We start from the raw sequence: 27,482 nt of genomic DNA, 5'->3' as shown, positions 1-27,482 counted from the left end.
TGGAGGTAGTGATGTTGGTTGGATGCCCCTGTGGTTTAATGGAATTAGTGATGTTGGTGGGATGCCCTTGTGGTTTCCTGGAGGTAGTGATGTTGGTTGGATGCCCCTGTGGTTTCCTGGAGGTAGTGATGTTGGTGGGATGCCCCTGTGCATTCCTGGAGGTAGTGATGTTGGTGGGATGCCCCTGTGGTTTAATGGAATTAGTGATGTTGGTGGGATGCCCTTGTGGTTTCCTGGAGGTAGTGATGTTGGTTGGATGCCCCTGTGGTTTCCTGGAGGTAGTGATGTTGGTGGGATGCCCCTGTGCATTCCTGGAGTTAGTGATGTTGGTGGGATGCCCCTGTGGTTTAATGGAATTAGTGATGTTGGTGGGATGCCCCTGTGCATTCCTGGAGTTAGTGATGTTGGTGGGATGCCCCTGTGGTTTCCTGGAGTTAGTGATGTTGGTGGGATGCCCCTGTGGTTTCCTGGAATTAGTGATGTTGGTGGGATGCCCCTATGGTTTCATGGAATTAGTGATGTTGGTAGATGCCCCTGTGGTTTCCTGGAGTTAGTGATGTTGGTGGGATGCCCCTGTGGTTTCCTGGAGGTAGTGATGTTGGTGGGATGCCCCTGTGCATTCCTGGAGTTAGTGATGTTGGTGGGATGCCCCTGTGGTTTCCTGGAGTTAGTGATGTTGGTGGGATGCCCCTGTGGTTTCCTGGAGGTAGTGATGTTGGTTGGATGCCCCTGTGGTTTCCTGGAGTTATTGAAGTTGGTGGGATGCCCCTGTAGTTTCCTGGAGTTAGTGATGTTGGTGGGATGCCCCTGTGGTTTCCTGGAGGTAGTGATGTTGGTGGGATGCCCCTGTGCATTCCTGGAGTTAGTGATGTTGGTGGGATGCCCCTGTGGTTTCCTGGAGTTAGTGATGTTGGTGGGATGCCCCTGTGGTTTCCTGGAGGTAGTGATGTTGGTTGGATGCCCCTGTGGTTTCCTGGAGTTATTGAAGTTGGTGGGATGCCCCTGTAGTTTCCTGGAGTTAGTGATGTTGGTGGGATGCCCCTGTGGTTTCCTGGAGGTAATGATGTTGGTGGGATACCCCTGTGCTTTCCTGGAGGTAGTGATTATGGTGGGATGCCCCTGTGGTTTTATGGAATTAGTGATGTTGGTGGGATGCCCCTGTGGTTTCCTGGAGTTATTGAAGTTGGTGGGATGCCCCTGTGCTTTCTTGGAAGTAGTGATGTTGGTGGGATGCCCCTGTGCTTTCCTGGAAGTAGTGATGTTGGTGGGATGCCCCTGTGCTTTCCTGGAAGTAGTGATGTTGGTAGGATGCCCTTGTGGTTTCCTGGAGTTATTGAAGTTGGTGGGATGCCCCTGTGGTTTCCTGGAGGTAGTGATGTTGGTGGGATGCCCCTGTGGTTACCTGGAGTTAGTGATGTTGGTGGGATGCCCCTGTGGTAACCTGGAGTTAGTGATATTGGTGGGATGCCCCTGTGGTTTCCTGGAGTTAGTGATGTTGGTGGGATGCCCTTGTGGTTTCCTGGAGGTAGTGATGTTGGTTGGATGCCCCTGTGGTTTCCTGGAGTTATTGAAGTTGGTGGGATGCCCCTGTGGTTTAATGGAGGTAGTGATGTTGGTGGGATGCCCCTGTGGTTACCTGGAGTTAGTGATGTTGGTGGGATGCCCCTGTGGTTACCTGGAGTTAGTGATGTTGGTGGGATGCCCTTGTGGTTTCCTGGAGGTAGTGATGTTGGTTGGATGCCCCTGTGGTTTCCTGGAGTTATTGAAGTTGGTGGGATGCCCCTTTGGTTTCATGGAATTAGTGATGTTGGTGGGATGCCCCTGTGGTTACCTGGAGTTAGTGATGTTGGTGGGATGCCCCTGTGGTTTCCTGGAGGTAGTGATGTTGGTTGGATGCCCCTGTGGTTTCCTGGAGTTATTGAAGTTGGTGGGATGCCCCTGTGGTTTCATGGAGGTAGTGATGTTGGTGGGATGCCCCTGTGGTTACCTGGAGTTAGTGATGTTGGTGGGATACCCTTGTGGTTTCCTGGAGGTAGTGATGTTGGTTGGATGCCCCTGTGGTTTCCTGGAGTTATTGAAGTTGGTGGGATGCCCCTTTGGTTTCATGGAATTAGTGATGTTGGTGGGATGCCCCTGTGGTTTCATGGAGTTATTGAAGTTGGTGGGATTCCCCTGTGGTTTCATGGAGGTAGTGATGTTGGTGGGATGCCCCTGTGGTTACCTGGAGTTAGTGATGTTGGTTGGATGCCCCTGTGGTTTCCTGGAGTTATTGAAGTTGGTGGGATGCCCCTTTGGTTTCATGGAATTAGTGATGTTGGTGGGATGCCCCTGTGGTTACCTGGAGTTAGTGATGTTGGTGGGATGCGCCTGTGGTTTCCTGGAGGTAGTGATGTTGGTTGGATGCCCCTGTGGTTTCCTGGAATTAGTGATGTTGGTAGGATGCATTTGTGGTTTCCTGGAATTAGTGATGTTGGTGGGATGCCCGTGTGGTTTCCTGGAGTTATTGAAGTTGGTGGGATGCCCCTGTGGTTTCCTGGAGGTAGTGATGTTGGTGGGATGCCCCTATGGTTTCATGGAATTAGTGATGTTTGTGGATGCCCCTATGGTTTCATGGAATTAGTGATGTTGGTGGATGCCCCTGTGGTTTCCTGGAGTTAGTGATGTTGGTGGGATGCCCCTGTGCATTCCTGGAGTTAGTGATGTTGGTGGGATGCCCCTGTGGTTTCCTGGAGTTAGTGATGTTGGTGGGATGCCCTTGTGGTTTCCTGGAGGTAATGATGTTGGTTGGATGCCCCTGTGGTTTCCTGGAGTTAGTGATGTTGGTGGGATGCCCCTGTGGTTTCCTGGAGTTATTGAAGTTGGTGGGATGCCCCTGTGGTTTCCTGGAGTTACTGATGTTGGTGGGATGCCCCTGTAGTTTCCTGGAGTTAGTGATGTTGGTGGGATGCCCCTGTGGTTACCTGGAGTTAGTGATGTTGGTGGGATGCCCCTGTGGTTTCCTGGAGTTAGTGATGTTGTTGGGATGCCCCTGTGGTTTAATGGAATTAGTGATGTTGGTAGGATGCCCTTGTGGTTACCTGGAGTTAGTGATGTTGGTGGGATGCCCCTGTGGTTACCTGGAGTTAGTGATGTTGGTGGGATGCCCCTGTGGTTTCATGGAGTTAGTGATGTTGGTGGGATGCCCTTGTGGTTTCCTGGAGGTAGTGATGTTGGTGGGATGCCCCTGTGGTTTCCTGGAGTTAGTGATGTTGGTGGGATGCCGCTGTGGTTTCCTGGAGTTAGTGATGTTGGTGGGATGCCCTTGTGGTTACCTGGAGTTAGTGATGTTGGTGGGATGCCGCTGTGGTTTCCTGGAGTTAGTGATGTTGGTGGGATGCCCCTGTGGTTTCCTGGAGTTAGTGATGTTGGTGGATGCCCTTGTGGTTTCCTGGAGGTAGTGATGTTGGTGGGATGCCCCTGTGGTTTCCTGGAGTTAGTGATGTTGGTGGGATGCCCCTGTGGTTTCCAGGAGGTAATGATGTTGGTGGGATGCCCCTGTGCTTTCCTGGAGGTAGTGATGTTGGTGGGATGCCCCTGTGGTTTCATGGAATTAGTGATGTTGGTGGGATGCCCCTGTGGTTCCTGGAGTTATTGAAGTTGGTGGGATGCCCCTGTGGTTTCCTGGAAATAGTGATGTTGGTGGGATGCCCCTGTGGTTACCTGGAGTTAGTGATGTTGGTGGGATGCCCCTGTGGTTACCTGGAGTTAGTGATGTTGGTGGGATGCCCCTGTGGTTTCCTGGAGTTAGTGATGTTGGTGGGATGCCCTTGTGGTTTCCTGGAGGTAATGATGTTGGTTGGATGCCCCTGTGGTTTCCTGGAGTTAGTGATGTTGGTGGGATGCCCCTGTGGTTTCCTGGAGTTATTGAAGTTGGTGGGATGCCCCTGTGGTTTCCTGGAGTTAGTGATGTTGGTGGGATGTCCCTGTGGATTCCTGGAGTTAGTGATGTTGGTGGGATGCCCCTGTGGTTTCCTGGAAGTAGTGATGATGGTGGGATGCCCCTGTGGATTCCTGGAGTTAGTGATGTTGGTGGGATGCCTCTGTGGTTTCCTGGAGTTATTGAAGTTGGTGGGATGCCCCTGTGGTTTCCTGGAGTTAGTGATGTTGGTGGGATGTCCCTGTGGATTCCTGGAGTTAGTGATGTTGGTGGGATGCCCCTGTGGTTTCCTGGAGTTATTGAAGTTGGTGGGATGCCCCTGTGGTTTCCTGGAGTTAGTGATGTTGGTGGGATGTCCCTGTGGATTCCTGGAGTTAGTGATGTTGGTGGGATGCCCCTGTGGTTTCCTGGAAGTAGTGATGATGGTGGGATGTCCCTGTGGATTCCTGGAGTTAGTGATGTTGGTGGGATGCCTCTGTGGTTTCCTGGAGTTAGTGATGATGGTGGGATGCCCCTGTGGTTTCCTGGAGGTAATGATGTTGGTGGGATGCCCCTGTGCTTTCCTGGAGGTAGTGATTATGGTGGGATGCCCCTGTGGTTTTATGGAATTAGTGATGTTGGTGGGATGCCCTTGTGGTTTCCTGGAGTTATTGAAGTTGGTGGGATGCCCCTGTGGTTTCCTGGAGGTAGTGATGTTGGTGGGATGCCCCTGTGGTTACCTGGAGTTAGTGATGTTGGTGGGATGCCCCTGTGGTTTCCTGGAGTTAGTGATGTTGGTGGGATGCCCTTGTGGTTTCCTGGAGGTGGTGATGTTGGTTGGATGCCCCTGTGGTTTCATGGAGTTATTGAAGTTGGTGGGATGCCCCTGTGGTTTCATGGAGGTAGTGATGTTGGTGGGATGCCCCTGTGGTTACCTGGAGTTAGTGATGTTGGTGGGATGCCCCTGTGGTTACCTGGAGTTAGTGATGTTGGTGGGATGCCCTTGTGGTTTCCTGGAGGTAGTGATGTTGGTTGGATGCCCCTGTGGTTTCCTGGAGTTATTGAAGTTGGTGGGATGCCCCTTTGGTTTCATGGAATTAGTGATGTTGGTGGGATGCCCCTGTGGTTACCTGGAGTTAGTGATGTTGGTGGGATGCCCTTGTGGTTTCCTGGAGGTAGTGATGTTGGTTGGATGCCCCTGTGGTTTCCTGGAATTAGTGATGTTGGTAGGATGCCCCTGTGGTTTCCTGGAATTAGTGATGTTGGTAGGATGCCCGTGTGGTTTCCTGGAGTTATTGAAGTTGGTGGGATGCCCCTGTGGTTTCCTGGAGGTAGTGATGTTGGTGGGATGCCCCTATGGTTTCATGGAATAAGTGATGTTGGTGGATGCCCCTGTGGTTTCCTGGAGTTAGTGATGTTGGTGGGATGCCCCTGTGGTTTCCTGGAGGTAGTGATGTTGGTGGGATGCCCCTGTGCATTCCTGGAGGTAGTGATGTTGGTGGAATGCCCCTGTGGTTTCCTGGAGTTAGTGATGTTGGTGGGATGCCCCTGTGGTTTCCTGGAGGTAGTGATGTTGGTTGGATGCCCCTGTGGTTTCCTGGAGTTATTGAAGTTGGTGGGATGCCCCTGTGGTTTCCTGGAGTTAGTGATGTTGGTGGGATGCCCCTGTGGTTTCCTGGAGGTAATGATGTTGGTGGGATGCCCCTGTGGTTTCCTGGAGGTAGTGATTATGGTGGGATGCTCCTGTGGTTTTATGGAATTAGTGATGTTGGTGGGATGCCTCTGTGGTTTCCTGGAGTTATTGAAGTTGGTGGGATGCCCCTGTGCTTTCTTGGAAGTAGTGATGTTGGTAGGATGCCCTTGTGGTTTCCTGGAAGTAGTGATGTTGGTGGGATGCCCCTGTGCTTTCCTGGAAGTAGTGATGTTGGTGGGATGCCCCTGTGGTTTCCTGGAGTTATTGAAGTTGGTGGGATGCCCCTGTGGTTTCATGGAGGTAGTGATGTTGGTGGGATGCCCCTGTGGTTACCTGGAGTTAGTGATGTTGGTGGGATGCCCCTGTGGTTACCTGGAGTTAGTGATGTTGGTGGGATGCCCTTGTGGTTTCCTGGAGGTAGTGATGTTGGTTGGATGCCCCTGTGGTTTCCTGGAGTTATTGAAGTTGGTGGGATGCCCCTTTGGTTTCATGGAATTAGTGATGTTGGTGGGATGCCCCTGTGGTTATCTGGAGTTAGTGATGTTGGTGGGATGCCCTTGTGGTTTCCTGGAGGTAGTGATGTTGGTTGGATGCCCCTGTGGTTTCCTGGAATTAGTGATGTTGGTAGGATGCCCCTGTGGTTTCCTGGAATTAGTGATGTTGGTAGGATGCCCGTGTGGTTTCCTGGAGTTATTGAAGTTGGTGGGATGCCCCTCTGGTTTCCTGGAGGTAGTGATGTTGGTGGGATGCCCCTATGGTTTCATGGAATAAGTGATGTTGGTGGATGCCCCTGTGGTTTCCTGGAGTTAGTGATGTTGGTGGGATGCCCCTGTGGTTTCCTGGAGGTAGTGATGTTGGTGGGATGCCCCTGTGCATTCCTGGAGGTAGTGATGTTGGTGGAATGCCCCTGTGGTTTCCTGGAGTTAGTGATGTTGGTGGGATGCCCCTGTGGTTTCCTGGAGGTAGTGATGTTGGTTGGATGCCCCTGTGGTTTCCTGGAGTTATTGAAGTTGGTGGGATGCCCCTGTGGTTTCCTGGAGTTAGTGATGTTGGTGGGATGCCCCTGTGGTTTCCTGGAGGTAATGATGTTGGTGGGATGCCCCTGTGGTTTCCTGGAGGTAGTGATTATGGTGGGATGCCCCTGTGGTTTTATGGAATTAGTGATGTTGGTGGGATGCCTCTGTGGTTTCCTGGAGTTATTGAAGTTGGTGGGATGCCCCTGTGCTTTCTTGGAAGTAGTGATGTTGGTGGGATGCCCCTGTGCTTTCCTGGAAGTAGTGATGTTGGTGGGATGCCCCTGTGCTTTCCTGGAAGTAGTGATGTTGGTGGGATGCCCCTGTGGTTTCCTGGAGTTAGTGATGTTGGTGGGATGCCCTTGTGGTTTCCTGGAAGTAGTGATGTTGGTTGGATGCCCCTGTGGTTTCCTGGAGTTATATAAGTTGGTGGGATGCCCCTGTGGTTTCATGGAGGTAGTGATGTTGGTGGGATGCCCCTGTGGTTACCTGGAGTTAGTGATGTTGGTGGCATGCCCCTGTGGTTACCTGGAGTTAGTGATGTTGGTGGGATGCCCCTGTGGTTTCCTGGAGGTAATGATCTTGGTGGGATGCCCCTGTGGTTACCTGGAGTTAGTGATGTTGGTGGGATGCCCTTGTGGTTTCCTAGAGGTAGTGATGTTGGTTGGATGCCCCTGTGGTTTCCTGGAGTTATTGAAGTTGGTGGGATGCCCCTTTGGTTTCATGGAATTAGTGATGTTGGTGGGATGCCCCTGTGGTTACCTGGAGTTAGTGATGTTGGTGGGATGCCCCTGTGGTTTCCTGGAGGTAGTGATGTTGGTTGGATGCCCCTGTGGTTTCCTGGAATTAGTGATGTTGGTAGGATGCCCCTGCGGTTTCCTGGAATTAGTGATGTTGGTGGGATGCCCCTGTGGTTTCCTGAAGTTATTGAAGTTGGTGGGATGCCCCTGTGGTTTCCTGGAGGTAGTGATGTTGGTGGGATGCCCCTATGGTTTCATGGAATTAATGATGTTTGTGGATGCCCCTATGGTTTCATGGAATTAGTGATGTTGGTGGATGCCCCTGTGGTTTCCTGGAGTTAGTGATGTTGGTGGGATGCCCCTGTGGTTTCCTGGAGGTAGTGAAGTTGGTGGGATGCCCCTGTGCATTCCTGGAGTTAGTGATGTTGGTGGGATGCCCCTGTGGTTTTCTGGAGTTAGTGATGTTGGTGGGATGCCCCTGTGGTTTAATGGAATTAGTGATGTTGGTAGGATGCCCTTGTGGTTTCCTGGAGTTATTGAAGTTGGTGAGATGCCCCTGTGGTTTCCTGGAGTTAGTGATGTTGTTGGGATGCCCCTGTGGTTTAATGGAATTAGTGATGTTGGTAGGATGCCCTTGTGGTTACCTGGAGTTAGTGATGTTGGTGGGATGCCCCTGTGGTTACCTGGAGTTAGTGATGTTGGTGGGATGCCCCTGTGGTTTCATGGAGTTAGTGATGTTGGTGGGATGCCCTTGTGGTTTCCTGGAGGTAGTGATGTTGGTGGGATGCCCCTGTGGTTTCCTGGAGTTAGTGATGTTGGTGGGATGCCGCTGTGGTTTCCTGGAGTTAGTGATGTTGGTGGGATGCCCTTGTGGTTACCTGGAGTTAGTGATGTTGGTGGGATGCCGCTGTGGTTTCCTGGAGTTAGTGATGTTGGTGGGATGCCCCTGTGGTTTCCTGGAGTTAGTGATGTTGGTGGATGCCCTTGTGGTTTCCTGGAGGTAGTGATGTTGGTGGGATGCCCCTGTGGTTTCCTGGAGTTAGTGATGTTGGTGGGATGCCCCTGTGGTTTCCAGGAGGTAATGATGTTGGTGGGATGCCCCTGTGCTTTCTTGGAGGTAGTGATGTTGGTGGGATGCCCCTGTGGTTTCATGGAATTAGTGATGTTGGTGGGATGCCCCTGTGGTTTCCTGGAGTTAGTGATGTTGGTGGGATGCCCCTGTGGTTACCTGGAGTTAGTGATGTTGGTGGGATGCCCCTGTGGTTTCCAGGAGGTAATGATGTTGGTGGGATGCCCCTGTGCTTTCCTGGAGGTAGTGATGTTGGTGGGATGCCCCTGTGGTTTCATGGAATTAGTGATGTTGGTGGGATGCCCCTGTGGTTTCCTGGAGTTATTGATGTTGGTGGGATGCCCCTGTGCTTTCCTGGAAGTAGTGATGTTGGGTGTCTATCTCTGTGGTTTCCTGGGAAATGTGATAGTGGAGGGCTACCCCATAGAGGCTGCGATGTTGCGTGGCTATCGCTATGGTTTCATTAGGTTAGTGATGTTTGTGGCCTGTCCCCCTGGATTCTTGGGATCAGTGAAGGGGGTTGCGCCTATTATACCTGCAGTAGTTGTGGTCTCCTAGCCCCATCTCCCCGGATGAATCGGATTGTGAGTTGTAGCGGTGGTGGATGGTCTGGTTCCAGTAAAGGCAAGGAATGCTCTCAGCTCCAGCGCGATTCATCGACCCCCGGTAATCTTTTCCATTTACCGTGAAACACTCTGACAGCTCTGAGAAAAAAAATAAGTGAGAAGAAAGAAGCCAAACACCAGTGAGAAAGGTCTCAAGACACAGGTACGGTGCACATAAGTAAGAGCGGTCTCCCTGCGCAGCTCTGCACCATAACAGCGGTCACACTATAGAGCTCTGTACTGTAGAGCGGTCACACTATAGAGCTCTGTACTGTAGAGAGGTCACACTATAGAGCTGTGTACTGTAGAGAGGTCACACTATAGAGCTCTGTACTGTAGAGCGGTCACACTATAGAGCTCTGTACTGTAGAGAGGTCACACTATAGAGCCCTGTACTGTAGAGAGGTCACACTATAGAGCTGTGTACTGTAGAGAGGTCACACTATAGAGCCCTGTACTGTAGAGAGGTCACACTATAGAGCTCTGTACTGTAGAGAGGTCACACTATAGAGCTCTGTACTGTAGAGCGGTCACACTATAGAGCTCTGTACTGTAGAGAGGTCACACTATAGAGCTCTGTACTGTAGAGAGGTCACACTATAGAGCCTGTACTGTAGAGAGGTCACACTATAGAGCTCTGTACTGTAGAGAGGTCACACTATAGAGCTGTGTACTGTAGAGAGGTCACACTATAGAGCCCTGTACTGTAGAGAGGTCACACTATAGAGCTCTGTACTGTAGAGAGGTCACACTATAGAGCTCTGTACTGTAGAGCGGTCACACTATAGAGCCCTGTACTGTAGAGCGGTCACACTATAGAGCCCTGTACTGTAGAGAGGTCACACTATAGAGCCCTGTACTGTAGAGAGGTCACACTATAGAGCTCTGTACTGTAGAGCGGTCACACTATAGAGCTCTGTACTGTAGAGAGGTCACACTATAGAGCCCTGTACTGTAGAGAGGTCACACTATAGAGCTCTGTACTGTAGAGAGGTCACACTATAGAGCTCTGTACTGTAGAGAGGTCACACTATAGAGCCCTGTACTGTAGAGAGGTCACACTATAGAGCTCTGTACTGTAGAGAGGTCACACTATAGAGCTCTGTACTGTAGAGAGGTCACACTATAGAGGTCTGTACTGTAGAGAGGTCACACTATAGAGCCCTGTACTGTAGAGAGGTCACGCTATAGAGCTCTGTACTGTAGAGAGGTCACACTATAGAGCTCTGTACTGTAGAGCGGTCACACTATAGAGCTCTGTACTGTAGAGAGTTCACACTATAGAGCTCTGTACTGTCGAGCGGTCACACTATAGAGCTCTGTACTGTAGAGAGGTCACACTATAGAGATCTGTACTGTAGAGAGGTCACACTATAGAGCTCTGTACTGTAGAGCGGTCACACTATAGAGCCCTGTACTGTAGAGAGGTCACACTATAGAGCCCTGTACTGTAGAGAGGTCACACTATAGAGCTCTGTACTGTAGAGAGGTCACACTATAGAGCTCTGTACTGTAGAGAGGTCACACTATAGAGCCCTGTACTGTAGAGAGGTCACACTATAGAGCCCTGTACTGTAGAGCGGTCACACTATAGAGCCCTGTACTGTAGAGAGGTCACACTATAGAGCTCTGTACTGTAGAGAGGTCACACTATAGAGCCCTGTACTGTAGAGCGGTCACACTATGGAGCTCTGTACTGTAGAGCGGTCACACTATAGAGCTCTGTACTGTAGAGAGGTCACACTATAGAGCCCTGTACTGTAGAGAGGTCACACTATAGAGCTCTGTACTATAGAGCGGTCACACTATAGAGCTCTGTACTGTAGAGAGGTCACACTATAGAGCTCTGTACTGTAGAGAGGTCACACTATAGAGCCCTGTACTGTAGAGCGGTCACACTATAGAGCCCTGTACTGTAGAGAGGTCACACTATAGAGCTCTGTACTGTAGAGAGGTCACACTATAGTGCTCTGTACTGTAGAGAGGTCACACTATAGAGCTCTGTACTGTAGAGAGGTCACACTATAGAGCTCTGTACTATAGAGCGGTCACACTATAGAGCTCTGTACTGTAGAGAGGTCACACTATAGAGCTCTGTACTATAGAGCGGTCACACTATAGAGCTCTGTACTGTAGAGAGGTCACACTATAGAGCTCTGTACTGTAGAGCGGTCACACTATAGAGCTCTGTACTGTAGAGAGGTCACACTATAGAGCTCTGTACTGTAGAGAGGTCACACTATAGAGCTCTGTACTATAGAGCGGTCACACTATAGAGCTCTGTACTGTAGAGAGGTCACACTATAGAGCTCTGTACTATAGAGCGGTCACACTATAGAGCTCTGTACTGTAGAGAGGTCACACTATAGAGCTCTGTACTATAGAGCGGTCACACTATAGAGCTCTGTACTGTAGAGAGGTCACACTATAGAGCTCTGTACTATAGAGCGGTCACACTATAGAGCTCTGTACTGTAGAGAGGTCACACTATAGAGCTCTGTACTGTAGAGCGGTCACACTATAGAGCCCTGTACTGTAGAGAGGTCACACTATAGAGCCCTGTACTGTAGAGAGGTCACACTATAGAGCCCTGTACTGTAGAGAGGTCACACTATAGAGCTCTGTACTGTAGAGAGGTCACACTATAGAGCTCTGTACTGTAGAGAGGTCACACTATAGAGCTCTGTACTGTAGAGAGGTCACACTATAGAGCTCTGTACTGTAGAGAGGTCACACTATAGAGCCCTGTACTGTAGAGCGGTCACACTATAGAGCCCTGTACTGTAGAGAGGTCACACTATAGAGCTCTGTACTGTAGAGAGGTCACACTATAGAGCCCTGTACTGTAGAGCGGTCACACTATAGAGCCCTGTACTGTAGAGAGGTCACACTATAGAGCTCTGTACTGTAGAGAGGTCACACTATAGAGCTCTGTACTGTAGAGAGGTCACACTATAGAGCCCTGTACTGTAGAGAGGTCACACTATAGAGCTCTGTACTGTAGAGAGGTCACACTATAGAGCCCTGTACTGTAGAGAGGTCACACTATAGTGCTCTGTACTGTAGAGAGGTCACACTATAGAGCTCTGTACTGTAGAGAGGTCACACTATAGAGATCTGTACTGTAGAGAGGTCACACTATAGAGCCCTGTACTGTAGAGAGGTCACACTATAGAGCCCTGTACTGTAGAGCGGTCACACTATAGAGCTCTGTACTGTAGAGAGGTCACACTATAGAGCTCTGTACTGTAGAGAGGTCACACTATAGAGCTCTGTACTGTAGAGAGGTCACACTATAGAGCCCTGTACTGTAGAGAGGTCACACTATAGAGCTCTGTACTCTAGAGAGGTCACACTATAGTGCTCTGTACTGTAGAGAGGTCACACTATAGAGCTCTGTACTGTAGAGAGGTCACACTATAGAGCCCTGTACTGTAGAGAGGTCACACTATAGAGCTCTGTACTGTAGAGAGGTCACACTATAGAGCCCTGTACTGTAGAGAGGTCACACTATAGAGCTCTGTACTGTAGAGCGGTCACACTATAGAGCTCTGTACTGTAGAGAGGTCACACTATAGAGCTCTGTACTGTAGAGAGGTCACACTATAGAGCTCTGTACTGTAGAGCGGTCACACTATAGAGCCCTGTACTGTAGAGCGGTCACACTATAGAGCTCTGTACTGTAGAGAGGTCACACTATAGAGCTCTGTACTGTAGAGAGGTCACACTATAGAGCTCTGTACTATAGAGCGGTCACACTATAGAGCTCTGTACTGTAGAGCGGTCACACTATAGAGCTCTGTACTGTAGAGCGGTCACACTATAGAGCTCTGTACTGTAGAGAGGTCACACTATAGAGCCCTGTACTGTAGAGCGGTCACACTATAGAGCTCTGTACTGTAGAGAGGTCACACTATAGAGCTCTGTACTGTAGAGAGGTCACACTATAGAGCTCTGTACTGTAGAGAGGTCACACTATATAGCTCTGTACTATAGAGCGGTCACACTATAGAGCTCTGTACTGTAGAGCGGTCACACTATAGAGCTCTGTACTGTAGAGCGGTCACACTATAGAGCTCTGTACTGTAGAGAGGTCACACTATAGAGCCCTGTACTGTAGAGCGGTCACACTATAGAGCTCTGTACTGTAGAGAGGTCACACTATAGAGCTCTGTACTGTAGAGCGGTCACACTATAGAGCTCTGTACTGTAGAGAGGTCACAATATAGAGCTCTGTACTGTAGAGTGGTCACACTATAGAGCTCTGTACTGTAGAGAGGTCACACTATAGAGCTCTGTACTGTAGAGAGGTCACACTATAGAGCTCTGTACTGTAGAGCGGTCACACTATAGAGCTCTGTACTGTAGAGAGGTCACACTATAGAGGTCTGTACTGTAGAGCGGTCACACTATAGAGCTGTGTACTGTAGAGTGGTCACACTATAGAGCTCTGTACTGTAGAGCGGTCACACTATAGAGCTCTGTACTGTAGAGCGGTCACACTATAGAGCTCTGTACTGTAGAGAGGTCACACTATAGAGCTCTGTACTGTAGAGAGGTCACACTATAGAGCCCTGTACTGTAGAGCGGTCACACTATAGAGCTCTGTACTGTAGAGAGGTCACACTATAGAGCTCTGTACTGTAGAGCGGTCACACTATAGAGCTCTGTACTGTAGAGCGGTCACACTATAGAGCTCTGTACTGTAGAGAGGTCACACTATAGAGCTCTGTACTGTAGAGCGGTCACACTATAGAGCTTTGTACTGTAGAGAGGTCACACTATAGAGCCCTGTACTGTAGAGCGGTCACACTATAGAGCTCTGTACTGTAGAGCGGTCACACTATAGAGCTCTGTACTGTAGAGAGGTCACACTATAGAGCTCTGTACTGTAGAGAGGTCACACTATAGAGCTCTGTACTGTAGAGAGGTCACACTATAGAGCTCTGTACTGTAGAGAGGTCACACTATAGAGCTCTGTACTGTAGAGAGGTCACACTATAGAGCCCTGTACTGTAGAGAGGTCACACTATAGAGCTCTGTACTGTAGAGCGGTCACACTATAGAGCCCTGTACTGTAGAGAGGTCACACTATAGAGCTCTGTACTGTAGAGAGGTCACACTATAGAGCTCTGTACTGTAGAGAGGTCACACTATAGAGCCCTGTACTGTAGAGAGGTCACACTATAGAGCTCTGTACAGTAGAGAGGTCACACTATAGAGCTCTGCACTGTAGAGAGGTCACACTATAGAGCACTGTACTGTAGAGAGGTCACACTATAGAGCTCTGTACTGTAGAGAGGTCACACTATAGAGCTCTGTACTGTAGAGCGGTCACACTATAGAGCTCTGTACTGTAGAGCGGTCACACTATAAAGCCCTGTACTGTAGAGAGGTCACACTATAGAGCTCTGTACTGTAGAGAGGTCACACTATAGAGCCCTGTACTGTAGAGAGGTCACACTATAGAGATCTGTACTGTAGAGCAGTCACACTATAGAGCTCTGTACTGTAGAGAGGTCACACTATAGAGCCCTGTACTGTAGAGAGGTCACACTATAGAGCTCTGTACTGTAGAGAGGTCACACTATAGAGCTCTGTACTGTAGAGAGGTCACACTATAGAGCTCTGTACTGTAGAGAGGTCACACTATAGAGCTCTGTACTGTAGAGAGGTCACACTATAGAGCTCTGTACTGTAGAGCGGTCACACTATAGTGCTCTGTACTGTAGAGAGGTCACACTATAGAGCTCTGCACTGTAGAGCGGTCACACTATAGAGCTCTGTACTGTAGAGAGGTCACACTACAGAGCTCTGTACTGTAGAGCGGTCACACTATAGAGCTCTGTACTGTAGAGAGGTCACACTATAGAGCTCTGTACTGTAGAGCGGTCACACTATAGAGCTCTGTACTGTAGAGAGGTCACACTACAGAGCTCTGTACTGTAGAGCGGTCACACTATAGAGCTCTGTACTGTAGAGAGGTCACACTATAGAGCTCTGTACTGTAGAGAGGTCACACTATAGAGCTCTGTACTGTAGAGAGGTCACACTATAGAGCTCTGTACTGTAGAGAGGTCACACTATAGAGCTCTGTACTGTAGAGAGGTCACACTATAGAGCTCTGTACTGTAGAGAGGTCACACTATAGAGCTCTGCACTGTAGAGCGGTCACACTATAGAGCTCTGTACTGTAGAGAGGTCACACTACAGAGCTCTGTACTGTAGAGCGGTCACACTATAGAGCTCTGCACTGTAGAGCGGTCACACTATAGAGCTCTGTACTGTAGAGAGGTCACACTACAGAGCTCTGTACTGTAGAGCGGTCACACTATAGAGCTGTGTACTGTAGAGTGGTCACACTATAGAGCCCTGTACTGTAGAGAGGTCACACTATAGAGCCCTGTACTGTAGAGAGGTCACACTATAGAGCTGTGTACTGTAGAGTGGTCACACTATAGAGCCCTGTACTGTAAGAGCGGTCACACTATAGAGGTCTGTACTGTAGAGAGGTCACACTATAGAGCTCTGTGCTGTAGAGAGGTCACACTATAGAGCTCTGTACTGTAGAGAGGTCACACTATAGAGCTCTGTACTGTAGAGAGGTCACACTATAGAGCCCTGTACTGTAGAGAGGTCACACTATAGAGCCCTGTACTGTAGAGAGGTCACACTATAGAGCTCTGTACTGTAGAGAGGTCACACTATAGAGCCCTGTACTGTAGAGAGGTCACACTATAGAGGTCTGTACTGTAGAGAGGTCACACTATAGAGCTCTGTACTGTAGAGAGGTCACACTATAGAGCTCTGTACTGTAGAGAGGTCACACTATAGAGCCCTGTACTGTAGAGAGGTCACACTATAGAGCCCTGTACTGTAGAGTGGTCACACTATAGAGCTCTGTACTGTAGAGCGGTCACACTATAGAGCCCTGTACTGTAGAGTGGTCACACTATAGAGCTCTGTACTGTAGAGCGGTCACACTATAGAGCCCTGTACTGTAGAGAGGTCACACTATAGAGGTCTGTACTGTAGAGAGGTGACACTATAGAGCTCTGTACTGTAGAGTGGTCACACTATAGAGCTCTGTACTGTAGAGCGGTCACACTATAGAGCCCTGTACTGTAGAGTGGTCACACTATAGAGCTCTGTACTGTAGAGCGGTCACACTATAGAGCCCTGTACTGTAGAGAGGTCACACTATAGAGGTCTGTACTGTAGAGAGGTCACACTATAGAGCTCTGTACTGTAGAGAGGTCACACTATAGAGCTCTGTACTGTAGAGAGGTCACACTATAGAGCTGTGTACTGTAGAGTGGTCACACTGTAGAGCGGTCACACTATAGAGCCCTGTACTGTAAGAGCGGTCACACTATGGAGCTCTGTACTGTAGAGAGGTCACACTATAGAGCTCTGTACTGTAGAGAGGTCACACTATAGAGCCCTGTACTGTAGAGAGGTCACACTATAGAGCTCTGTACTGTAGAGAGGTCACACTATAGAGCTCTGTACTGTAGAGAGGTCACACTATAGAGCACTGTACTGTAGAGAGGTCACACTATAGAGCTCTGTACTGTAGAGCGGTCACACTATAGAGCTCTGTACTGTAGAGCGGTCACACTATAGAGCTCTGTACTGTAGAGAGGTCACACTATAGAGCTCTGTACTGTAGAGCGGTCACACTATAGAGCCCTGTACTGTAGAGAGGTCACACTATAGAGCTCTGTACTGTAGAGAGGTCACACTATGGAGCTCTGTACTGTAGAGCGGTCACACTATAGAGCTCTGTACTGTAGAGAGGTCACACTATGGAGCTCTGTACTGTAGAGCGGTCACACTATAGAGCCCTGTACTGTAGAGAGGTCACACTATAGAGCTCTGTACTGTAGAGCGGTCACACTATAGAGCTCTGTACTGTAGAGAGGTCACACTATAGAGCTCTGTACTGTAGAGCGGTCACACTATAGAGCTCTGTACTGTAGAGCGGTCACACTATAGAGCTCTGTACTGTAGAGCGGTCACACTATAGAGCTCTGTACTGTAGAGCGGTCACACTATAGAGCTCTGTACTGTAGAGAGGTCACACTGTAGAGCTCTGTACTGTAGAGAGGTCACACTATAGAGCTCTGTACTGTAGAGCGGTCACACTATAGAGCTCTGTACTGTAGAGAGGTCACACTATAGAGCTCTGTACTGTAGAGAGGTCACACTATAGAGCTCTGTACTGTAGAGAGGTCACACTATAGAGCTCTGTACTGTAGAGCGGTCACACTATAGAGCTCTGTACTGTAGAGCGGTCACACTATAGAGCTCTGTACTGTAGAGAGGTCACACTATAGAGCTCTGTACTGTAGAGCGGTCACACTATAGAGCTCTGTACTGTAGAGCGGTCACACTATAGAGCTCTGTACTGTAGAGAGGTCACACTGTAGAGCTCTGTACTGTAGAGCGGTCACACTATAGAGCTCTGTACTGTAGAGAGGTCACACTATAGAGGTCTGTACTGTAGAGTGGTCACACTATAGAGCTCTGTACTGTAGAGAGGTCACACTATAGAGCTCTGTACTGTAGAGCGGTCACACTATAGAGCTCTGTACTGTAGAGCGGTCACACTATAGAGCTCTGTACTGTAGAGAGGTCACACTATAGAGCTCTGTACTGTAGAGAGGTCACACTATAGAGCTCTGTACTGTAGAGAGGTCACACTATAGAGCTCTGTACTGTAGAGAGGTCACACTATAGAGGCTCTGTACTGTAGAGAGGTCACACTATAGAGCTCTGTACTGTAGAGAGGTCACACTATAGAGCTCTGTACTGTAGAGCGGTCACACTATAGAGCTCTGTACTGTAGAGAGGTCACACTATAGAGCTCTGTACTGTAGAGAGGTCACACTATAGAGCTCTGTACTGTAGAGCGGTCACACTATAGAGCTCTGTACTGTAGAGAGGTCACACTATAGAGCTCTGTACTGTAGAGAGGTCACACTATAGAGCTCTGTACTGTAGAGAGGTCACACTATAGAGCTCTGTACTGTAGAGCGGTCACACTATAGAGCTCTGTACTGTAGAGCGGTCACACTATAGAGCTCTGTACTGTAGAGAGGTCACACTATAGAGCTCTGTACTGTAGAGAGGTCACACTATAGAGCTCTGTACTGTAGAGAGGTCACACTATAGAGCTCTGTACTGTAGAGAGGTCACACTATAGAGCTCTGTACTGTAGAGCGGTCACACTATAGAGCTCTGTACTGTAGAGAGGTCACACTATAGAGCTCTGTACTGTAGAGCGGTCACACTATAGAGCTCTGTACTGTAGAGCGGTCACACTATAGAGCTCTGTACTGTAGAGAGGTCACACTATAGAGCTCTGTACTGTAGAGAGGTCACACTATAGAGCTCTGTACTGTAGAGCGGTCACACTATAGAGCTCTGTACTGTAGAGAGGTCACACTATAGAGCTCTGTACTGTAGAGAGGTCACACTATAGAGCTCTGTACTGTAGAGAGGTCACACTATAGAGCTCTGTACTGTAGAGAGGTCACACTATAGAGCTCTGTACTGTAGAGAGGTCACACTATAGAGCTCTGTACTGTAGAGAGGTCACACTATAGAGCTCTGTACTGTAGAGAGGTCACACTATAGAGCTCTGTACTGTAGAGAGGTCACACTATAGAGCTCTGTACTGTAGAGAGGTCACACTATAGAGCTCTGTACTGTAGAGAGGTCACACTATAGAGCTCTGTACTGTAGAGAGGTCACACTATAGAGCTCTGTACTGTAGAGAGGTCACACTATAGAGCTCTGTACTGTAGAGAGGTCACACTATAGAGCTCTGTACTGTAGAGAGGTCACACTATAGAGCTCTGTACTGTAGAGAGTCACACTATAGAGCTCTGTACTGTAGAGAGGTCACACTATAGAGCTCTGTACTGTAGAGAGGTCACACTATAGAGCTCTGTACTGTAGAGAGGTCACACTATAGAGCTCTGTACTGTAGAGAGGTCACACTATAGAGCTCTGTACTGTAGAGCGGTCACACTATAGAGCTCTGTACTGTAGAGAGGTCACACTATAGAGCTCTGTACTGTAGAGAGGTCACACTATAGAGCTCTGTACTGTAGAGCGGTCACACTATAGAGCTCTGTACTGTAGAGAGGTCACACTATAGAGCTCTGTACTGTAGAGAGGTCACACTATAGAGCCCTGTACTGTAGAGAGGTCACACTATAGAGCTCTGTACTGTAGAGCGGTCACACTATAGAGCTCTGTACTGTAGAGAGGTCACACTATAGAGCCCTGTACTGTAGAGAGGTCACACTATAGAGCCCTGTACTGTAGAGCGTCACACTATAGAGCTCTGTACTGTAGAGAGGTCACACTATAGAGCCCTGTACTGTAGAGAGGTCACACTATAGAGCTCTGTACTGTAGAGAGGTCCACACTATAGAGCTCTGTACTGTAGAGCGGTCACACTATAGAGCTCTGTACTGTAGAGAGGTCACACTATAGAGCCCTGTACTGTAGAGAGGTCACACTATAGAGCTCTGTACTGTAGAGCGGTCACACTATAGAGCTCTGTACTGTAGAGCGGTCACACTATAGAGCTCTGTACTGTAGAGCGGTCACACTATAGAGCTCTGTACTGTAGAGAGGTCACACTATAGAGCCCTGTACTGTAGAGAGGTCACACTATAGAGCTCTGTACTGTAGAGAGGTCACACTATAGAGCTCTGTACTGTAGAGAGGTCACACTATAGAGCTCTGTACTGTAGAGAGGTCACACTATAGAGCTCTGTACTGTAGAGAGGTCACACTATAGAGCTCTGTACTGTAGAGAGGTCACACTATAGAGCTCTGTACTGTAGAGAGGTCACACTATAGAGCTCTGTACTGTAGAGAGGTCACACTATAGAGCTCTGTACTGTAGAGAGGTCACACTATAGAGCTCTGTACTGTAGAGAGGTCACACCTATAGAGCCCTGTACTGTAGAGAGGTCACACTATAGAGCTCTGTACTGTAGAGAGGTCACACTATAGAGCTCTGTACTGTAGAGAGGTCACACTATAGAGCCCTGTACTGTAGAGAGGTCACACTATAGAGCTCTGTACTGTAGAGCGGTCACACTATAGAGCTCTGTACTGTAGAGAGGTCACACTATAGAGCTCTGTACTGTAGAGAGGTCACACTATAGAGCCCTGTACTGTAGAGAGGTCACACTATAGAGCTCTGTACTGTAGAGAGGTCACACTATAGAGCTCTGTACTGTAGAGAGGTCACACTATAGAGCTCTGTACTGTAGAGAGGTCACACTATAGAGCTCTGTACTGTAGAGAGGTCACACTATAGAGCTCTGTACTGTAGAGAGGTCACACTATAGAGCCCTGTACTGTAGAGAGGTCACACTATAGAGCTCTGTACTGTAGAGAGGCTCACACTATAGAGCTCTGTACTGTAGAGAGGTCACACTATAGAGCCCTGTACTGTAGAGAGCTCACACTATAGAGCTCTGTACTGTAGAGAGGTCACACTATAGAGCCCTGTACTGTAGAGAGGTCACACTATAGAGCTCTGTACTGTAGAGCGGTCACACTATAGAGCTCCTGTACTGTAGAGAGGTCACACTATAGAGCTCCTGTACTGTAGAGAGGTCACACTATAGAGCTCTGTACTGTAGAGCGGTCACACTATAGAGCCTTACTGTAAGTAAGAGGTCACACTATAGAGCCCTGTACTGTAGAGAGGTCACACTATAGAGCCCTGTACTGTAGAGAGGTCACACTATAGAGCTCTGTACTGTAGAGAGGTCACACTATAGAGCACTGTACTGTAGAGAGGTCACACTATAGAGCACTGTACTGTAGAGAGGTCACACTATAGAGCTCTGTACTGTAGAGAGGTCACACTATAGAGCTCTGTACTGTAGAGAGGTCACACTACAGAGCTCTGTACTGTAGAGAGGTCACACTATAGAGCTCTGTACTGTAGAGAGGTCACACTATAGAGCTCTGTACTGTAGAGAGCTCACACTATAGAGCTCTGTACTGTAGAGAGGTCACACTATAGAGCCCTGTACTGTAGAGAGGCTCACACTATAGAGCTCTGTACTGTAGAGAGGTCACATTATAGAGCCCTGTACTGTAGAGAGGTCACACTATAGAGCCCTGTACTGTAGAGAGGCTCACACTATAGAGCTCTGTACTGTAGAGAGGTCACATTATAGAGCTCTGTACTGTAGAGAGGTCACACTATAGAGGTCTGTACTGTAGAGCGGTCACACTATAGAGCTCTGTACTGTAGAGAGGTCACACTATAGAGCTCTGTACTGTAGAGCGGTCACACTATAGAGCTCTGTACTGTAGAGAGGTCACACTATAGAGCTCTGTACTGTAGAGAGGTCACACTATAGAGCCCTGTACTGTAGAGCGGTCACACTATAGAGCTCTGTACTGTAGAGCGGTCACACTATAGAGCTCTGTACTGTAGAGAGCTCACACTATAGAGCTCTGTGCTGTAGAGAGGTCACACTATAGAGCTCTGTACTGTAGAGAGGTCACACTATAGAGCCCTGTACTGTAGAGAGGTCACACTATAGAGCCCTGTACTGTAGAGAGGTCACACTATAGAGCCCTGTACTGTAGAGCGGTCACACTATAGAGCTCTGTGCTGTAGAGAGGTCACACTATAGAGCTCTGTACTGTAGAGAGGTCACACTATAGAGCTCTGTACTGTAGAGAGGTCACACTATAGAGCTCTGTACTGTAGAGAGGTCACACTATAGAGCTCTGTACTGTAGAGAGGTCACACTATAGAGCTCTGTACTGTAGAGAGGTCACACTATAGAGCCCTGTACTGTAGAGCGGTCACACTATAGAGCTATGTACTGTAGAGAGGTCACACTATAGAGCCCTGTACTGTAGAGAGGTCACACTATAGAGCCCTGTACTGTAGAGAGGTCACACTATAGAGCTCTGTACTGTAGAGAGGTCACACTATAGAGCCCTGTACTGTAGAGAGGTCACACTATAGAGCACTGTACTGTAGAGAGGTCACACTATAGAGCTCTGTACTGTAGAGAGGTCACACTATAGAGCTCTGTACTGTAGAGAGGTCACACTACAGAGCTCTGTACTGTAGAGAGGTCACACTATAGAGCTCTGTACTGTAGAGAGGTCACACTATAGAGCTCTGTACTGTAGAGAGCTCACACTATAGAGCTCTGTACTGTAGAGAGGTCACACTATAGAGCCCTGTACTGTAGAGAGCTCACACTATAGAGCTCTGTACTGTAGAGAGGTCACATTATAGAGCCCTGTACTGTAGAGAGGTCACACTATAGAGCCCTGTACTGTAGAGAGCTCACACTATAGAGCTCTGTACTGTAGAGAGGTCACACTATAGAGCTCTGTACTGTAGAGAGGTCACACTATAGAGCTCTGTACTGTAGAGCGGTCACACTATAGAGCTCTGTACTGTAGAGAGGTCACACTATAGAGCTCTGTACTGTAGAGCGGTCACACTATAGAGCTCTGTACTGTAGAGAGGTCACACTATAGAGCTCTGTACTGTAGAGAGGTCACACTATAGAGCCTCTGTACTGTAGAGAGGTCACACTATAGAGCTCTGTACTGTAGAGCGGTCACACTATAGAGCTCTGTACTGTAGAGAGGTCACACTATAGAGCTCTGTACTGTAGAGAGGTCACACTATAGAGCTCTGTACTGTAGAGAGGTCACACTATAGAGCTCTGTACTGTAGAGAGGTCACACTATAGAGCTCTGTACTGTAGAGAGGTCACACTATAGAGCCCTGTACTGTAGAGAGGTCACACTATAGAGCTCTGTACTGTAGAGAGGTCACACTATAGAGCCCTGTACTGTAGAGAGGTCACACTATAGAGCTCTGTACTGTAGAGAGGTCACACTATAGAGCTCTGTACTGTAGAGAGGTCACACTATAGAGCTCTGTACTGTAGAGAGGTCACACTATAGAGCTCTGTACTGTAGAGAGGTCACACTATAGAGCCCTGTACTGTAGAGAGGTCACACTATAGAGCTCTGTACTGTAGAGAGGTCACACTATAGAGCCCTGTACTGTAGAGCGGTCACACTATAGAGCTCCTGTACTGTAGAGAGGTCACACTATAGAGCCCTGTACTGTAGAGAGGTCACACTATAGAGCTCTGTACTGTAGAGAGGTCACACTATAGAGCTCTGTACTGTAGAGCGGTCACACTATAGAGCTCTGTACTGTAGAGCGGTCACACTATAGAGCTCTGTACTGTAGAGAGGTCACACTATAGAGCCTGTACTGTAGAGAGGTCACACTATAGAGCTCTGTACTGTAGAGAGGGTCACACTATAGAGCTCTGTACTGTAGAGAGGTCACACTATAGAGCTCTGTACTGTAGAGAGGTCACACTATAGAGCTCTGTACTGTAGAGAGGTCACACTATAGAGCTCTGTACTGTAGAGAGGTCACACTATAGAGCTCTGTACTGTAGAGAGGTCACACTATAGAGCTCTGTACTGTAGAGAGGTCACACTATAGAGCTCTGTACTGTAGAGAGGTCACACTATAGAGCTCTGTACTGTAGAGAGGTCACACTATAGAGCTCTGTACTGTAGAGAGGTCACACTATAGAGCTCTGTACTGTAGAGAGGTCACACTATAGAGCTCTGTACTGTAGAGAGGTCACACTATAGAGCTCTGTACTGTAGAGAGGTCACACTATAGAGCTCTGTACTGTAGAGAGGTCACACTATAGAGCCCTGTACTGTAGAGAGGTCACACTATAGAGCTCTGTACTGTAGAGAGGTCACACTATAGAGCTCTGTACTGTAGAGAGGTCACACTATAGAGCTCTGTACTGTAGAGAGGTCACACTATAGAGCTCTGTACTGTAGAGAGGTCACACTATAGAGCCTCTGTACTGTAGAGAGGTCACACTATAGAGCCCTGTACTGTAGAGAGGTCACACTATAGAGGCTCTGTACTGTAGAGAGGTCACACTATAGAGCTCTGTACTGTAGAGAGGTCACACTATAGAGCCCTGTACTGTAGAGAGGTCACACTATAGAGCTCTGTACTGTAGAGAGGTCACACTATAGAGCTCTGTACTGTAGAGAGGTCACACTATAGAGCTCTGTACTGTAGAGAGGTCACACTATAGAGCTCTGTACTGTAGAGAGGTCACACTATAGAGCTCTGTACTGTAGAGAGGTCACACTATAGAGCTCTGTACTGTAGAGCGGTCACACTATAGAGCTCTGTACTGTAGAGAGGTCACACTATAGAGCTCTGTACTGTAGAGAGGTCACACTATAGAGCTCTGTACTGTAGAGAGGTCACCTATAGAGCTGTACTGTAGAGAGTCACACTATAGAGCTCTGTACTGTAGAGAGGTCACACTATAGAGCTCTGTACTGTAGAGAGGTCACACTATAGAGCTCTGTACTGTAGAGAGGTCACACTATAGAGCTCTGTACTGTAGAGAGGTCACACTATAGAGCTCTGTACTGTAGAGAGGTCACACTATAGAGCTCCTGTACTGTAGAGAGGTCACACTATAGAGCCTCTGTACTGTAGAGAGGTCACACTATAGAGCCCTGTACTGTAGAGAGGTCACACTATAGAGCTCTGTACTGTAGAGAGGTCACACTATAGAGCTCTGTACTGTAGAGAGGTCACACTATAGAGCTCTGTACTGTAGAGAGGTCACACTATAGAGCCCTGTACTGTAGAGCGGTCACACTATAGAGCTCTGTACTGTAGAGAGGTCACACTATAGAGCTCTGTACTGTAGAGAGGTCACACTATAGAGCCCTGTACTGTAGAGAGGTCACACTATAGAGCCTCTGTACTGTAGAGAGGTCACACTATAGAGCCCTGTACTGTAGAGAGGTCACACTATAGAGCCCTGTACTGTAGAGCGGTCACACTATAGAGCTCTGTACTGTAGAGAGGTCACACTATAGAGCTCTGTACTGTAGAGAGGTCACACTATAGAGCTCTGTACTGTAGAGAGGTCACACTATAGAGCCCTGTACTGTAGAGAGGTCACACTATAGAGCTCTGTACTGTAGAGAGGTCACACTATAGAGCTCTGTACTGTAGAGAGGTCACACTATAGAGCCCTGTACTGTAGAGAGGTCACACTATAGAGCTCTGTACTGTAGAGAGGTCACACTATAGAGCTCTGTACTGTAGAGAGGTCACACTATAGAGCTCTGTACTGTAGAGAGGTCACACTATAGAGCTCTGTACTGTAGAGAGGTCACACTATAGAGCCCTGTACTGTAGAGAGGTCACACTATAGAGCTCTGTACTGTAGAGAGGTCACACTATAGAGCTCTGTACTGTAGAGAAGAGGTCACACTATAGAGCTCTGTACTGTAGAGAGGTCACACTATAGAGCTCTGTACTGTAGAGAGGTCACACTATAGAGCTCTGTACTGTAGAGAGGTCACACTATAGAGCTCTGTACTGTAGAGAGGTCACACTATAGAGCTCTGTACTGTAGAGAGGTCACACTATAGAGCTCTGTACTGTAGAGAGGTCACACTATAGAGCTCTGTACTGTAGAGAGGTCACACTATAGAGCTCTGTACTGTAGAGAGGTCACACTATAGAGCCTCTGTACTGTAGAGAGGTCACACTATAGAGCTCTGTACTGTAGAGAGGTCACACTATAGAGCTCTGTACTGTAGAGAGGTCACACTATAGAGCTCTGTACTGTAGAGAGGTCACACTATAGAGCCCTGTACTGTAGAGAGGTCACACTATAGAGCTCTGTACTGTAGAGAGGTCACACTATAGAGCCTCTGTACTGTAGAGAGGTCACACTATAGAGCTCTGTACTGTAGAGAGGTCACACTATAGAGCTCTGTACTGTAGAGAGGTCACACTATAGAGCTCTGTACTGTAGAGAGGTCACACTATAGAGCTCTGTACTGTAGAGAGGTCACACTATAGAGCTCTGTACTGTAGAGAGGTCACACTATAGAGCTCTGTACTGTAGAGAGGTCACACTATAGAGCCCTGTACTGTAGAGAGGTCACACTATAGAGCTCTGTACTGTAGAGAGGTCACACTATAGAGCTCTGTACTGTAGAGAGGTCACACTATAGAGCTCTGTACTGTAGAGAGGTCACACTATAGAGCTCTGTACTGTAGAGAGGTCACACTATAGAGCTCTGTACTGTAGAGAGGTCACACTATAGAGCTCTGTACTGTAGAGAGGTCACACTATAGAGCTCTGTACTGTAGAGAGGTCACACTATAGAGCTCTGTACTGTAGAGAGGTCACACTATAGAGCTCTGTACTGTAGAGAGGTCACACTATAGAGCTCTGTACTGTAGAGAGGTCACACTATAGAGCTCTGTACTGTAGAGAGGTCACACTATAGAGCTCTGTACTGTAGAGAGGTCACACTATAGAGCTCTGTACTGTAGAGAGGTCACACTATAGAGCTCTGTACTGTAGAGAGGTCACACTATAGAGCTCTGTACTGTAGAGAGGTCACACTATAGAGCTCTGTACTGTAGAGAGGTCACACTATAGAGCTCTGTACTGTAGAGAGGTCACACTATAGAGCTCTGTACTGTAGAGAGGTCACACTATAGAGCTCTGTACTGTAGAGAGGTCACACTATAGAGCTCTGTACTGTAGAGAGGTCACACTATAGAGCTCTGTACTGTAGAGAGGTCACACTATAGAGCTCTGTACTGTAGAGAGGTCACACTATAGAGCCTCTGTACTGTAGAGAGGTCACACTATAGAGCTCTGTACTGTAGAGAGGTCACACTATAGAGCTCTGTACTGTAGAGAGGTCACACTATAGAGCTCTGTACTGTAGAGAGGTCACACTATAGAGCTCTGTACTGTAGAGAGGTCACACTATAGAGCTCTGTACTGTAGAGAGGTCACACTATAGAGCTCTGTACTGTAGAGAGGTCACACTATAGAGCTCTGTACTGTAGAGAGGTCACACTATAGAGCTCTGTACTGTAGAGAGGTCACACTATAGAGCTCTGTACTGTAGAGAGGTCACACTATAGAGCTCTGTACTGTAGAGAGGTCACACTATAGAGCTCTGTACTGTAGAGAGGTCACACTATAGAGCTCTGTACTGTAGAGAGGTCACACTATAGAGCTCTGTACTGTAGAGAGGTCACACTATAGAGCTCTGTACTGTAGAGAGGTCACACTATAGAGCTCTGTACTGTAGAGAGGTCACACTATAGAGCTCTGTACTGTAGAGAGGTCACACTATAGAGCTCTGTACTGTAGAGAGGTCACACTATAGAGCTCTGTACTGTAGAGAGGTCACACTATAGAGCTCTGTACTGTAGAGAGGTCACACTATAGAGCTCTGTTACTGTAGAGAGGTCACACTATAGAGCCTCTGTACTGTAGAGCGGTCACCACTATAGAGCCCTGTACTGTAGAGAGGTCACACTATAGAGC

The 27,482-nt window shown here is 48.2% G+C and overlaps 1 protein-coding gene across 3 annotated transcripts in view; it reads right to left on the bottom strand.

The window, feature by feature from the left end:
• Window positions 1-27,482, bottom strand: part of KREMEN2 (kringle containing transmembrane protein 2) — a 56,427-nt gene that overhangs the window by 10,101 nt on the left and 18,844 nt on the right. For all 3 annotated transcript variants that reach the window (XM_075318675.1, XM_075318676.1, XM_075318678.1), the window contains one exon: window positions 8,946-9,114. In XM_075318675.1, coding sequence (XP_075174790.1) covers window positions 8,946-9,114 — 169 coding nt within the window. The remainder of the gene's footprint in view (window positions 1-8,945; window positions 9,115-27,482) is intronic.

The sequence above is a fragment of the Anomaloglossus baeobatrachus genome, chromosome 7, assembly GCF_048569485.1.
Source record: "Anomaloglossus baeobatrachus isolate aAnoBae1 chromosome 7, aAnoBae1.hap1, whole genome shotgun sequence".
In the NCBI taxonomy this organism is placed as follows: Eukaryota; Metazoa; Chordata; class Amphibia; order Anura; family Aromobatidae; genus Anomaloglossus; species Anomaloglossus baeobatrachus.
This window is presented reverse-complemented; position numbering and strand designations above follow the sequence as displayed.